This window comes from Carassius auratus, unplaced genomic scaffold (assembly GCF_003368295.1).
Source record: "Carassius auratus strain Wakin unplaced genomic scaffold, ASM336829v1 scaf_tig00007309, whole genome shotgun sequence".
Classification (NCBI taxonomy): domain Eukaryota; kingdom Metazoa; phylum Chordata; class Actinopteri; order Cypriniformes; family Cyprinidae; genus Carassius; species Carassius auratus.
In genome coordinates, this window is record NW_020523833.1 from 37,463 (window position 1) to 51,078 (window position 13,616).

The window sequence follows — 13,616 nt, forward strand, 5'->3', positions numbered from 1 at the left end:
AATAACACAGGACGAGTTATGCTACAATTAAATGTAAATCAGTACGTTTCTTTATTATTCATTTATCTTATTTATATACGTGTGTGTGTGTGTGTGTGTGTGTGTAAATGGTCCATATATTTTTATAATTAAATTTTTTAGCAAAAAATTCCACCAAATGAGATGTTATTGTTATTATGTTTATTATTCATAAAATGTTAAGACAAACAGATATAATTTTTGTCATTATTTTTATTAAATATATTTTTTTAGAAAGCCCTTTTTTATTGATTCCTAATAACATATTCCTTTTAAAATTGCCAAACTACGCTTTTAAAAACTATTTAAAACTATGCTTTTAAAACAAAGCACCTATGGCTGTGATGTCTAGAGCTAATCGCTGCTCATTTTCGGATGGCACAGTAAGGATGTGGACTGGCTCTGAATTCTGGGGTGCTCCGAGCTCTCTGATTCTTTAGTAATGGGTTCACATGAGGGCTTGAGTTTCCAATTTCCATCAGCATGTGAATTCATAGTGCCTTTTCACTGGAAGGTTTGTGTCCAACCCTAGGAAAGAGAAAGTAAGAGGATTCTTCACACTGACTGTCTTCACTCATTTCTTTTTTCTAGTCATCATATATTATAGTACATCAATATTGTTAAAATGAACTCACTTCACTAATCACATTTTAAATCTGCATCATATATGATTCAGAATTGAAGATGACAGCACAGATGTAGTTTCCTACTCTGTCTGTTACACTGGCTCAACTCTGAAGCCAGTTTGCAGTATGCAGTTTCAATCCTCTGACTCTTCTAGATCCTCTGTTTTACACCAGTCATGCTGCAAAATCTGATCGAGGGTCAGCCGTTCAGTTGGATCACGGTTTAGGCACTGGACGATCAGATCACGGCATTCTGTTTTCAGGAGAGACCTGGTTACTCGTGACCATGTGACTAATGTTAGCATACATAAAACAGCTGAAACATTGTTAATTTAAGGTTAAGGGAAGTTACTATAATTAGAAACATAACTCTGAACACATAATTCTAACCTCTAACATCAGTTGTTAAATACTAAAGTCTGTGTTTTAGACAGGACATTTTCTACCAATGTTTGTTCATTCTGTGCAGAAGCTGTATGTGTGTGTTGTTAGTGCTATTCTCTCACCTTTGGATAAATCTGGGTTTTCAAACCTAATTTCGGCTTGTGTGATTTCAGTTATATTGCAAAATGGAGAACACGTGTTCACCATCTCATACAACAACACTCCTAGAGCCCAGACGTTTGTAGAGGTGGCGTAGAATCTGCCACAGGTGAAGAGCTCAGGTGGGTAGTAAGCCTGTATTCCTGTAAGCAAGACATGTTCAGCATTGAGCAATTCTTAGAAGAATCACATGATCAGCAATACTGTCATTAAATACTGGTTTCCACACTCAGTTACACAAAATGCCAGCTCACCTCTATATTGACTGCGATTATACCCATTACTACTAAGTAGATGACCACAGCCAAAGTCTATTAACTTGAGCTCCAAAGTGTGTTTTCTCAACAGGATATTATCTGGATGAATATCATTATGAAAAACACCGTGCTCAATGCAGTGCAGTACTGCTTGCACCGCCTGACACATGATGAGCCGTGCTGTTGTCTCATTCATGTTAGGGTTATTGTTGATGAAGTCCAACAAGCTCTCGCAGGGATCCGGATTCTCCATCACGAGAGTGAATACTTGAGGGTGCTCAAACCACTCATATAGTTGGATGACGTAGGGGCTTATGGGTCCTTGCTTCATCGTTAGCATCAGCGCAACTTCGGTAATGAGAGGTTTGGGATGAACAGTCTACAGAAAAGATGCAACAAAAGGTAAGTTTGTTAAAACTCTGAAGAATATGTATCATTTTTAAATTTACTGTACTTTACATTGCTTTGAACTTTGTCGATTTAATAATGGAGTCAAAGCTGAATTCATGCTTAATGTTACGTACAAGTGAATTAACTACAGTGATCAGCACTTAAACAACTAAATACATATTATGTTTTGCCAGCTTACAGTTTGAAGATAATGATCCCGTACAGTTTTTTTAATACGTTTGATGGCAACCTGCAAAAGGTAAAAAACACAGTTGAGCATATTGAACACCTAACCTTAACCTAACCATGAAGAACTGAGTATTTAAGATTAAAATCTTTAGGTTCCCTCAAATTTTTTCAGACTCCAATGTAAGAGCAAAATGTTCTTCTACCTTTTTGCCATCGGAAATACGGATTCCCTCATACACTTTGCCATAGCCTCCTTCTCCAATAATATTTTGCACTATATAGCGAGTGCTAATGGATTCTGAACAAAAAGAGAAAAACACATACACAATAACATATATATTGTATTATATAAATATATTATACAGTGTGTTATACATTATAAAAGCTTGCTAGATCATTTTAAGTTGCATAAAATGCTTAAAGCAGTATAATGACTGAGTTATTATTTTTTTCTACTTCAAGATTTGTAATAACTTACAAAGTAATGTGCATAAAAAATAGTTCAAATTGCAATATAATAATAAACTAGGCTAACTGCTAGATGGTTAATTCTTAAAAGGCACAGTCTTAATTCATAAAACTGGTGCCTTGTGACAACAAACAATATTAATATAGAAAAAAATAAATAAGGCACAAACTAACAGCAGAATTAACTTCAGTATAAGCATATTTCAAATAAACTTATTTGAAACCAGTTTATTACTTCAATTACACTAATCTTGTTATAATGATCACATATTTACCATTAGTTGGGACGCAGTCTGAAGGCTCTGGGACAGGTGACAGCTCAGGATCATCCAGTTCTGGTGGAGGCACAAAAGGCTCCACTTTGTTCTGGCAGCAGAAAGGCTTTTTCATAGCCTTCCACACGCTCTTGAAGAAAGAGTGGATTCCTCTCCTCTTCCTACGTTCTTCTGTACCCTTTTTTGTAACTAATATCAACAAATTTAATATCAGCTATTGGAGATCTAGCTACACGGATGTCCCCTGTTTGTAATGCAATATTATTCTCACCTGAAGCCTCCAATTTCGGTCTGTCTGTACTGCCCTCATTGATGACATTAGGTATAGAGTCATCTAATCTGGATGCTGTCTTTAGTTTCAGGCAAGCTGAAGCCCTTACTGGCTCAACAAGCACTTCACCTGGAAGTGTGAAGCTGGACTGCTCTGGGCAGCCATCCGAACTGGATAAAGCGGCGTCATTCAACCCTTCCAGGCTAGGTGTAGAGTTGTCAAACTGTGGGTCCTGCTGTGGTAGACAGTCCACTGTGTTCTTGGAGCAGATGGGAAGCTTCACAGCCTTACGTACTTTCTTGAAGAAACAAGAAATTATGTTCTTCTTCCTCTTGCTGGCATGCTTTTCTGAAACTAAGAAAAACAAATAGAAAATACTATTAGTGGCAAATATGACCCAGGGTTATCATCATTAACTAAAACTAAAACATTTTTAATTGCCTTGGCAACTAACTGAAATAAGTTGAAGCACTAAAATGACTGAAGAAAAAAAACTGAATCATTAGCTCTTGGTGTTAATTGAACTTATTTATATTTGCCAAATAGATAGATCTACATTATTTCATGAATATTTCATACATTTCTATTTCCATTTTTATATTCTGTGCATTTTTAAATGGTAAAAATCACAAGTCGACCACTAGTGTTAATTACCAGCAAACATCAAACAGCCTGTGCTCTCCTAGCTCGAGAGCAAATTACAGAAACACCACAAAAATAACTCCAAGCCCCACTATAACCCATCTATTGCTTTCCTGAATTCGTGAGATGTGTGTAAATCAAAGTTGAACAGTTTTAAACATATTTCTAAACTCACCTGTTGAGCTCTGCTCCACAGGAGGGGCCTCCATGACACTCAACTGGCTCTCTACACTCTCCTCAGACACGGACGATAATCTTGAAGATATTGTCCAGTGAAAATGTATCAAATTTGTGCACTGTGGTTGTTTGACTGAATCTAAACTAACTCTCTGTATTGAAAATTCACTCAGAAAATTAGCGTCTGTACACATATGATACTCCTATCAGCATATGAATCCTCAGAAAGATTCAGCGATATCGCGGCTGCTGTGTGACGTCATGGAAAAGGAACGCAATTTGCATAATGGATTAGAAAGAACGAGCGCGAGGTCATGTGCATTTTTTAAACATTGTTTGAGTTGCACTTGTTTGGGGGGGGGGGGGGGGTGAAATCTCAGTTATGTTGCTTTTATATTGAAATAAATATGATCCATGAAATAAATATGATAAATATGATCCAGATGCTAAATTAAAAACAAGCATATTGACTGTAGATTGAGAGAGATGGCAGATAAAAAAAGAGGTAAATATCAGAGAAATAAAAAATTAAAAAAGATTATAATCAGGCAAATGGGAGGACCCGCTTAAATATCGGAGCAGCTTCGGTGGAGAAAAACTCAAGGAGTGGGAAGTGCACGAATCGGACACCGAGGTTACTTTGTTTCTTTTTGATAGGTGAGTAAAGTTTCACACAACTTTTCCATGTTGGCTTTTTTTTTATATGCTTGTTTGTCATCTTCACTTGTTTCCGCGAACGTCGTTGCCATGGTTGCGTGTGTCAATGTGGGGCGAAGATTTCAAAATGGACGAGACGCGGTGGCCGAGAGAGCTCAAAGCACTGCAACTTCACAAAACACATTCAAATAGAAAAAGCACCAGCAAATTAAGAAAACATCTTCATCAGTCTGACAGCACACGTGCTGCAAATACTCGCAACACAACGAAATACAAAAACAACAAATGCTCACAACACAAATACAGAAACGAGGTGCAAATACTCAACAAAAACAAAATTACCCCAACAAAACGAAAATTAATTTTTTTGTCGTATTGATTACCATTTGTATTATGACAGTTGTACAAATACCATGGTTAAACTATGGTTAGAGTAGTATCCATGGTTAATTTGTGCATGATAACAGTAACCATTTTTGTTTGCTTTTTATATAAATTATAATATTACGGTTAGTTTTTGTAAGGAAAGTTGTAAAAGTTAGCCAGCTTACATAACCTTTCACAGTTACAGTAAATTGTGTATTTAGTCAGCTTATTTAGGCTAATAATATTCACACAAAAAAAGCAACAAAAACAAAAAAGCTAAGATATCGTATGATCAGGATGTTAAAATAAAGATCTTTTCAGAGCAAACATTGATAAATTATGTCCCAGCCATGTTTTTCACTTTATGGTTAACTTAAATATTTCCGATGTAGTCTGTGTTTTTGCAGCACATTTCTTTATTTGTTTGTATAGTGAGTATTTGCAGCGCGTGTTGTCAAATTGATGAAGATGTTTTCATAATTTGCAGGTGTTTTCATCATTTGTAGCACGTTTAGCTCTCTCTGCCACTGTAGCAGATCCCGTTGGGGTATGGGTGTGTGTTTTGATGCTATAAAAACTGTGTCAGGTCAGAAGCAGGCTGAAGCAGAATAAGAATAAAACCATTACTTTGTACCCACCTTCTCACTTCACATGTTCTGTTATCAATAAACACACATGACGATGTTGCTGCCACTGACGTTTACGTTCTCGGTGTGTGTGTATGTGCTATGACTCCTGACCCCGGGTTCCTATGAGGAGCTGGTAACGGCCTCAATTGTGCTGCAGCGGTAACCATAGTGATCATATACAGGTGCATCTCAAAAAAAAAATTATATCATGGAAAACCAAATAAACGCTAACTTTCTTATATTCTAGATTAATTGCACACAAACTGAAATATTCAAGAGTTTTTTTTGTTTTAATTCTGATGGTTACCACTTGCAGTTTAGAAAAATTTCAAAATTTGAATATTACTGTGATATCATGGTCAGCAAAACACTTGGAAGTGGTTTTGGCACTGTGGGAAAGTCCTGCTGCAAAATAAAATCAGCATCTCCATAAAGCTTGTCAGCAGATGGAAGCATAAAAGTGCTACAAAATCTCCTGGTAGATGGCTGCATTGACTTTGGACTTTATAAAACCCAATGGACCAACACCAGCAGACGTCACAGCTCCCCAAATCATCACTGACTTCAGAAACTTCTCACTGGACTTTGGATTCTCGTGCCTCTCAGGTCTTCCTCCAGACTCCAGACCTTGATATCCAAATGAAATACAAAATTTGGTTCGGGAGTGGCTTGGTTCTAGGAATGTGACAAGTGTAGCCCATTTCCTGAAGACGTCTGAGCGTGTGACTCTTGATGCACTGACTATGGCTTCAGTACACTCCTTCTGAAGCTCTCCCAAGTTCTTGAATCGGCTTTCCCTGACAATCTTCACAAGGCTGTGGTCATCCATGCTGCTTGTGCATCTTTACCTACCACACATTTTCCTTCCAGTCAACTTTCTATGAATATATTTTGATATAGCACTCTGTGAACAGCCAGCCCTTTCAGCAATGACCTTCTGTGTCTTACCCTACTTGTGGAGGGTGTCTTTAGCCGCATTTCCACTGTCGGGCCAGTGCGAGCAAAGGCTTAAAACGGGCCGGGTGGGGTAATAGCCTCGGGCCAGTAGCACCGAGGCCAGAATAGCGCAGGGTTTCCACAGTCAGGGCCTGAAGCTCCCCTGCGCGTCACTAAAACACGTCCTTTACATGCCTCTCATGAACAACATCATGCAACCTCATCATTTCACCAACAAAGAGAAGTTATCATAAAACTAATAAGAAATAAATCACTGGAATATGCACGATCACACTGAACATGATAAAAGCGGCTGTTTTATTGCATGCTTTGTTAAATATTCAAATTCAAAAGCATCAATGTCTTACTATAGAATAAGTGATACATTGATCATAATGAATTAATTTATCAGGACTCAAAATTAATCACACATAAATACACTTACATGTATTTCTATTTTATTTATTCATTAACGCTTATGAAAATAGCCTGCTTATTCAGTCGAGTCGGTTTCTGTTTATTTGTAGCCACAGTAGTAACGTCACATTTAGAATGAATGATAATATCTTTATTTTTATAAAAGCTCATGAATGGAAACACATGATCGTATTATGGACAACGGTTACATGTTCTAAACTAGCTCAAGAGCTACCCAGTATTTATACTCAAAATTAATAAAACTAATCAAGCTCAAAAAGGAATACTTATTTTTTGAGATACAAATTTTTTTATTTTCCTAAGCTGTAAGTTGTAACCATTAGAATAAAGAAAAAAATACTCTTGAAATATTTCAGTTTGTGTGCAATGAATGACAGTAGAATAGAAGAAAGTTTGCTTTTTTAAATTAAACTACAAAAAAATAAAGAATTTCTATGATATTCTAATTTTTTTGAGATACACCTGTACGATCATCTATGACTGAGCTAGTGATTTTTCTGGACTGCAAAATTTTTTACTGCTGGACAGCTTTGTCCCCCCCAGTTAAAAAATCCTATCTGCACCCCTGATAAGAGGCCAGCTTGGATGGGTTTGGGACGTGACCTAAAGATAACGATGAGTTAATAATATTGTGGAGGCATAGAGAGATAATTAATCAGAATACTTACCAAACTTACCAAAAACAGCAAATAATACTTCTGCACAATTTTTCTCTTTTTACAACAGAAATGTGAATTCTGCCTGTATTCTACTGTAATTCTGACAGTCTCATGCATACAGATACAGATTCGGGCTAGAATCGCCTACGTATGCAATTTTTTGGGGGGGGATTCTTTGGGTCTTTTTTGTTTTTTTTTTTGGCTCCTGCGGGGTCTAACACTGCTGCGGCAGTGAGGAAAAATAAAAAAGGCTCCAGCAAGAGCGGACACTGCTGCAGCAGTGGGGAGATACAGAGAGGACTACTGCGGGAGCAGACACTGCTGTGGCAGTGGGGAGATACAGTAAAGGCTCCTGCAGGAGCAGACACTGAACTGAGCAGCATCGAACTGGAAGCGAGAGAGGCTTGCTGTGGTGAGAACTGGGGTGCGACTCAGGCTGGTTAAATGCCTGCTGCTGCTGTGATCCGAACAGAGCCTGGTCTTGAGTGGCATGATCATGTTGTCGAGTGAGGCGAGCTAGGGGCTTTGCACAGTCTTTTAGCCACAACGTGTGGCTTGGCGAGAAGAGCAGCTGTTGCGATGACACTTGTTGGTGTTCAGCGGCCGTGTTTTGTGGGGTAGGAGTGATCATTGGTCCAGCACAAAAACGGCAGATCTGAAAAATCCCCAGTATAGATCTCTTCGTCGGAAGGAAAATTGGGTCTGTGATAAGATGACAGACTGAGCCAACCAAATGCTGACAAACCGTCCATGCCGAAAAACTGTCGTAGTAGGACAGGAGGTAGGAAGACTGGACATATATATACTTGTGTGCTAGTTAAGATGATTAGCTAAATGAGATGCACCTGTGCCAAATTGGATTATCTGATCATTCTCCTCCCGAACTGTGTTAATAAAACTCCATAAGGGGTAGAATTGGGATTCGGCCTAAGCCTCTTAGGATAAAAGCTTCTGCTAAATGCATGAATGTAAAATAAAATAACATATAACAACTTTTTACTTAAGCCACACTCAAAAAAATGAAATGTTGGGTTTAATTAAAAATATTATGTCAACAGGTTCCAAACAATTTGTTTAACTAATCTCAACAAACAATAATTTAGTTCATTTTACAAAAGATGTTAATTTAAACTTAAATTAACAAACCTTAGTAGAATCAACAAACAACAATTCAGTTCATTGTCCATGAAAATTGTGATTAATGATTCCACTTCGGAAACACCGCCTCCTTCAATAAGGATTTAAGACTATAACACCTAATTAGTAAATAAGAGTGCAACCGCCAAATACAATTCAACAGTAACATCGTTTCTTAATTAAGGTTCATCAAACAAATCACAAATACATGTTTGAAATGCAATGTTACATTTCCAACCACTTGTTTATAAGATTTGTTCTAAATTATATTAGAACAAGTTCATTAACTCAACTGTGATCTGTTATTACTCAGGTACCTATCTAATGGTGCTACACTTCTGCACGAGGGTGACAGAACAACAATTACCCATAATACACTGCAAAATCCTCAGCCAATGAGATTCAAGTCTGTATTGGTTTTATTAATCTGTTACTTTTATGCAACAGTTATGTTGGCTGAAAAAATAATTTTAAGTAAAGCTGACAATACACACTTTTTTTGTTGAATGAACTAGACTAAATTAAGTTCACATTGTTAAAGTAAATTGGCAAAAGTGAAAGTACATTTTTTTGAGTGCAGTAGCCAAGGCTAAAATAATATAAAAAAATATTAAAAATATTAACAAAAACTGTAACTGTAAAAAGTTATATACAATAACACAGGACGAGTTATGCTACAATTACATGTAAATCAGTACGTTTCTTTATTATTCATTTATCTTATTTATACACGTGTGTGTGTGTGTGTAAATGGTCCATATATTTTTATAATTAAATTTTTTAGCAAAAAATTCCACCAAATGAGATGTTATTGTTATTATGTTTATTATTCATAAAATGTTAAGACAAACAGATATAATTTTTGTCATTATTTTTATTAAATATATTTTTATTAGATATAATTTTTTAGAAAGCCCTTTTTTATTGATTCCTAATAACATATTCCTTTTAAAATTGCCAAACTACGCTTTTAAAACAAAGCTAAAACTATGCTTTTAAAACAAAGCACCTATGGCTGTGATGTCTAGAGCTAATCGCTGCTCATTTTCGGATGGAACAGTAAGGATGTGGACTGGCTCTGAATTCCGGGGTGCTCCGAGCTCTCTGATTCTTTAGTTATGGGTTCACATGAGGGCTTGAGTTTCCAATTTCCATCAGCATGTGAATTCATAGTGCCTTTTCACTGGAAGGTTTGTGTCCAACCCTAGGAAAGAGAAAGTAAGAGGATTCTTCACACTGACTGTCTTCACTCATTTCTTTTTTCTATTCATCATATATTATAGTACATCAATATTGTTAAAATGAACTCACTTCACTAATCACATTTTTAATCTGCATCATATATGATTCAGAATTGAAGATGACGGCACAGATGTAGTTTCCTACTCTGTCTGTTACACTTGCTCAACTCTGAAGCCAGTTTGCAGTATGCAGTTTCAATCCTCTGACTCTTCTAGATCCTCTGCTTTACACCAGTCATGCTGCAAGATCTGATCGAGGGTCAGCCGTTCAGTTGGATCACGGTTTAGGCACTGGACGATCAGATCACGACATTCTGTTTTCAGGAGAGAGCTGGTTAGTCGTGACCATGTGACTAATGTTAGCATGCATAAAACAGCTGAAACATTGTTAATTTAAGGTTAAGGGAAGTTACTATAATTAGAAACATAACTCTGAACACATAATTCTAACCTCTAACATCAGTTGTTAAATACTAAAGTCTGTGTTTTAGACTGGACATTTTCTACCAATGTTTGTTACTTCTGTGCAGAAGCTGTATGTGTGTGTTGTTAGTGCTATTCTCTCACCTTTGGATAAATCTGGGTTTTCAAACCTAATTTCGGCTTGTGTGATTTCAGTTAAATTGCAAAATGGAGAACACGTGTTCACCATCTCATACAACAACACTCCTAGAGCCCAGACGTTTGTAGAGGTGGCGTAGAATCTGCCACAGGTGAAGAGCTCAGGTGGGTAGTAAGCCTGTATTCCTGTAAGCAAGACATGTTCAGCATTGAGCAATTCTTAGAAGAATCACATGATCAGCAATACTGTCACTAAATACTGGTTTCCACACTCTGTTACACAAAATGCCAGCTCACCTCTATATTGACTGCGATTATAGCCATTACTACTAAGTAGATGACCACAGCCAAAGTCTATTAACTTGAGCTCCAAAGTGTGTTTTCTCAACAGGATATTATCTGGATGAATATCATTATGAAAAACACCGTGCTCAATGCAGTGCAGTACTGCTTGCACCGCCTGACACATGATGAGCCGTGCTGTTGTCTCATTCATGTTAGGGTTATTGTTGATGAAGTCCAACAAGCTCTCGCAGGGATCCGGATTCTCCATCACGAGAGTGAATACTTGAGGGTGCTCAAACCACTCATATAGTTGGATGACGTAGGGGCTTATGGGTCCTTGCTTCATCGTTAGCATCAGCGCAACTTCGGTAATGAGAGGTTTGGGATGAACGGTCTACAGAAATGATGAGACAAAAGGTTAGTTTGGTAAAACTCTGAAGAATATGTATAATTTTTAAATGTACTGTACTTTACATTGCTTTGAACTTTGTCGATTTAATAAATAGAGTAAAAGGTAAATTCATGCTTAATGTTACGTACAAGTGAATTAACTACAGTGATCAGCACTTAAACAACTAAATACATATTATGTTTTGCCAGCTTACAGTTTGAAGATAATGATCCCGTACAGTTTTTTTAATACGTTTGATGGCAACCTGCAAAAGGTAAAAAACACAGTTGAGCATATTTAACACCTAACCTTAACCTAACCATGAAGAACTGAGTATTTAAGATTAAAATCTTTAGGTTCCCTCAAATTTTTTCCGATTCCAATGTAAGAGCAAAATGTTCTTCTACCTTTTTGCCATCGGAAATACGGATTCCCTCATACACTTTGCCATAGCCTCCTTCTCCAATAATATTTTGCACTATATAGCGAGTGCTAATGGATTCTGAACAAAAAGAGAAAAACACATACACAATAACATATATATTGTATTATATAAATATATTATACAGTGTGTTATACATTATAAAAGCTTGCTAGATCATTTTAATTTGCATAAAATGCTTAAAGCAGTATAATGAGTTATTATTATATTCTACTTCAAGATTTGTAATAACTTACAAAGTAATGTGCATAAAAAATTGTTCAAATTGAAATATAATTATAAACTAGGCTAACTGCTAGATGGTTAATTCTTAAAAGGCACAGTCTTAATTCATAAAACTGGTGCCTTGTGACAACAAACAATATTAATATAGAAAAAAATAAATAAGGCACAAACTAACAGCAGAATTAACTTCAGTATAAGCATATTTCAAATAAACTTATTTGAAACCAGTTTATTACTTCAATTACACTAATCTTGTTATAATGATCACATATTTACCATTAGTTGGGACGCAGTCTGAAGGCTCTGGGACAGGTGACAGCTCAGGATCATCCAGTTCTGGTGGAGGCACAAAAGGCTCCACTTTGTTCTGGCAGCAGAAAGGCTTTTTCATAGCCTTCCACGCGCTCTTGAAGAAAGAGTGGATTCCTCTCCTCTTCCTACGTTCTTCTGTACCCTTTTTTGTAACTAATATCAACAAATTTAATATCAGCTATTGGAGATCTAGCTACACGGATGTCCCCTGTTTGTAATGCAATATTATTCTCACCTGAAGCCTCCAATTTCGGTCTGTCTGTACTGCCCTCATTGATGACATTAGGTATAGAGTCATCTAATCTGGATGCTGTCTTTAGTTTCAGGCAAGCTGAAGCCCTTACTGGCTCAACAAGCACTTCACCTGGAAGTGTGAAGCTGGACTGCTCTGGGCAGCCATCCGAACTGGATAAAGCGGCGTCGTTCCACCCTTCCAGGCTAGGTGTAGAGTTGTCAAACTGTGGGTCCTGCTGTGGTAGACAGTCCACTGTGTTCTTGGAGCAGATGGGAAGCTTCACAGCCTTACGTACTTTCTTGAAGAAACATGAAATTATGTTCTTCTTCCTCTTGCTGGCATGCTTTTCTGAAACTAAGAAAGAAAATAGAAAATACTATTAATATGACCCAGGGTTATCATCATTAACTAAAACTAAAACATTATTAATTGCCTTGGCAACTAACTGAAATAAATTGAAGCACTAAAATGACTGAAGAAAAAAAAAAACTGAATCATTAGCTCTTGGTGTTAATTGAACTTATTTATATTTGCCAAATAGATAGACCTACATTATTTCATGAATATGTCTTACATTTTTATTTCCATTTTTATATTCTGTGCATTTTTAAATGGTAAAAATCACAAGTCGACCACTAGTGTTAATTACCAGCAAACATCAAACAGCCTGTGCTCTCCTAGCTTGAGAGCAAATTACAGAAACACCACAAAAATAACTCCAAGCCCCACTATAACCCATCTATTGCTTTCCTGAATTTGTGAGATGTGTGTAAATCAAAGTTGAACAGTTTCAAACATATTTCTAAACTCACCTGTTGAGCTCTGCTCCACATGAGGGGCCTCCATGACACTCAACTGGCTCTCTACACTCTCCTCAGACACGGACGATAATCTTCAAGATATTGTCCAGTGAAAATGTATCAAATTTGTGCACTGTGGTTGTTTGACTGAATCTAAACAAACTCTCTGTATTGCAAATTCACTCAGAAAATTAGCGTCTGTACACATATGATACTCCTATCAGCATATGAATCCTCAGAAAGATTCAGCGATTTCGCGGCTGCTGTGTGACGTCATGGAAATGGAACGCAATTTGCATAATGGATTAGAAAGAAGGAGCGCGAGGTCATGTGCATTTTTTAAACATTAGGCTTGTTTGAGATGCATTTGTGCCGGTTGATTGAAATAAACGCAGTCAAGACGGACAGAATTCTTACTGTAGCCTATACCTCTCCAAGTGGAACAG

At 37.0% G+C, this 13,616-nt stretch overlaps 2 protein-coding genes and 1 long non-coding RNA gene across 3 annotated transcripts; all 3 read right to left on the minus strand.

Annotated features, from left to right (window-relative positions):
* Positions 1-377: 377 nt before the first annotated feature.
* On the minus strand, positions 378-1,463 carry LOC113071441 (uncharacterized). Its single transcript, XR_003280091.1, has 4 exons — positions 1,442-1,463; positions 1,151-1,330; positions 654-897; positions 378-546 (listed from the first exon to the last, which is right to left on the minus strand). It is a non-coding gene; the product is annotated as an uncharacterized LOC113071441 (long non-coding RNA).
* Positions 1,464-2,003: 540 nt separating this feature from the next.
* LOC113071442 (uncharacterized) lies at positions 2,004-4,049 on the minus strand. Its single transcript, XM_026244802.1, has 5 exons — positions 3,855-4,049; positions 3,038-3,391; positions 2,767-2,955; positions 2,227-2,321; positions 2,004-2,084 (listed from the first exon to the last, which is right to left on the minus strand). The coding sequence occupies exons 1-5, from the start codon at positions 3,886-3,888 to the stop codon at positions 2,004-2,006; spliced, it is 753 nt and encodes a 250-aa protein (XP_026100587.1). The 5' UTR covers positions 3,889-4,049.
* Positions 4,050-10,114: 6,065 nt separating this feature from the next.
* LOC113071444 (serine/threonine-protein kinase pim-2-like) lies at positions 10,115-13,216 on the minus strand. The gene is made up of 8 exons (XM_026244804.1): positions 13,183-13,216; positions 12,371-12,718; positions 12,100-12,288; positions 11,564-11,658; positions 11,371-11,421; positions 10,778-11,159; positions 10,487-10,666; positions 10,115-10,233 (listed from the first exon to the last, which is right to left on the minus strand). The coding sequence occupies exons 1-8, from the start codon at positions 13,214-13,216 to the stop codon at positions 10,115-10,117; spliced, it is 1,398 nt and encodes a 465-aa protein (XP_026100589.1).
* Between the last annotated feature and the right edge of the window lie 400 nt (positions 13,217-13,616).

What these genes read in the sequence shown, in the direction of transcription:
- LOC113071442 (XM_026244802.1), bottom strand. Translation starts at nt 3,888, where the DNA reads ATGGAGGCCCCTCCTGTGGAGCAGAGCTCAACAG. An exon ending in AGACTGCGTCCCAACTAATG is followed by an intron (nt 2,322 to 2,766) that starts GTAAATATGTGA and finishes CTTTTTGTTCAG; the next exon opens with AATCCATTAGCACTCGCTAT. An exon ending in GTATTTCCGATGGCAAAAAG is followed by an intron (nt 2,085 to 2,226) that starts GTAGAAGAACAT and finishes TACCTTTTGCAG; the next exon opens with GTTGCCATCAAACGTATTAA.
- LOC113071444 (XM_026244804.1), bottom strand. Translation starts at nt 13,216, where the DNA reads ATGGAGGCCCCTCATGTGGAGCAGAGCTCAACAG. An exon ending in GTATTTCCGATGGCAAAAAG is followed by an intron (nt 11,422 to 11,563) that starts GTAGAAGAACAT and finishes TACCTTTTGCAG; the next exon opens with GTTGCCATCAAACGTATTAA. An exon ending in AAACCCAGATTTATCCAAAG is followed by an intron (nt 10,234 to 10,486) that starts GTGAGAGAATAG and finishes TCCTGAAAACAG; the next exon opens with AATGTCGTGATCTGATCGTC.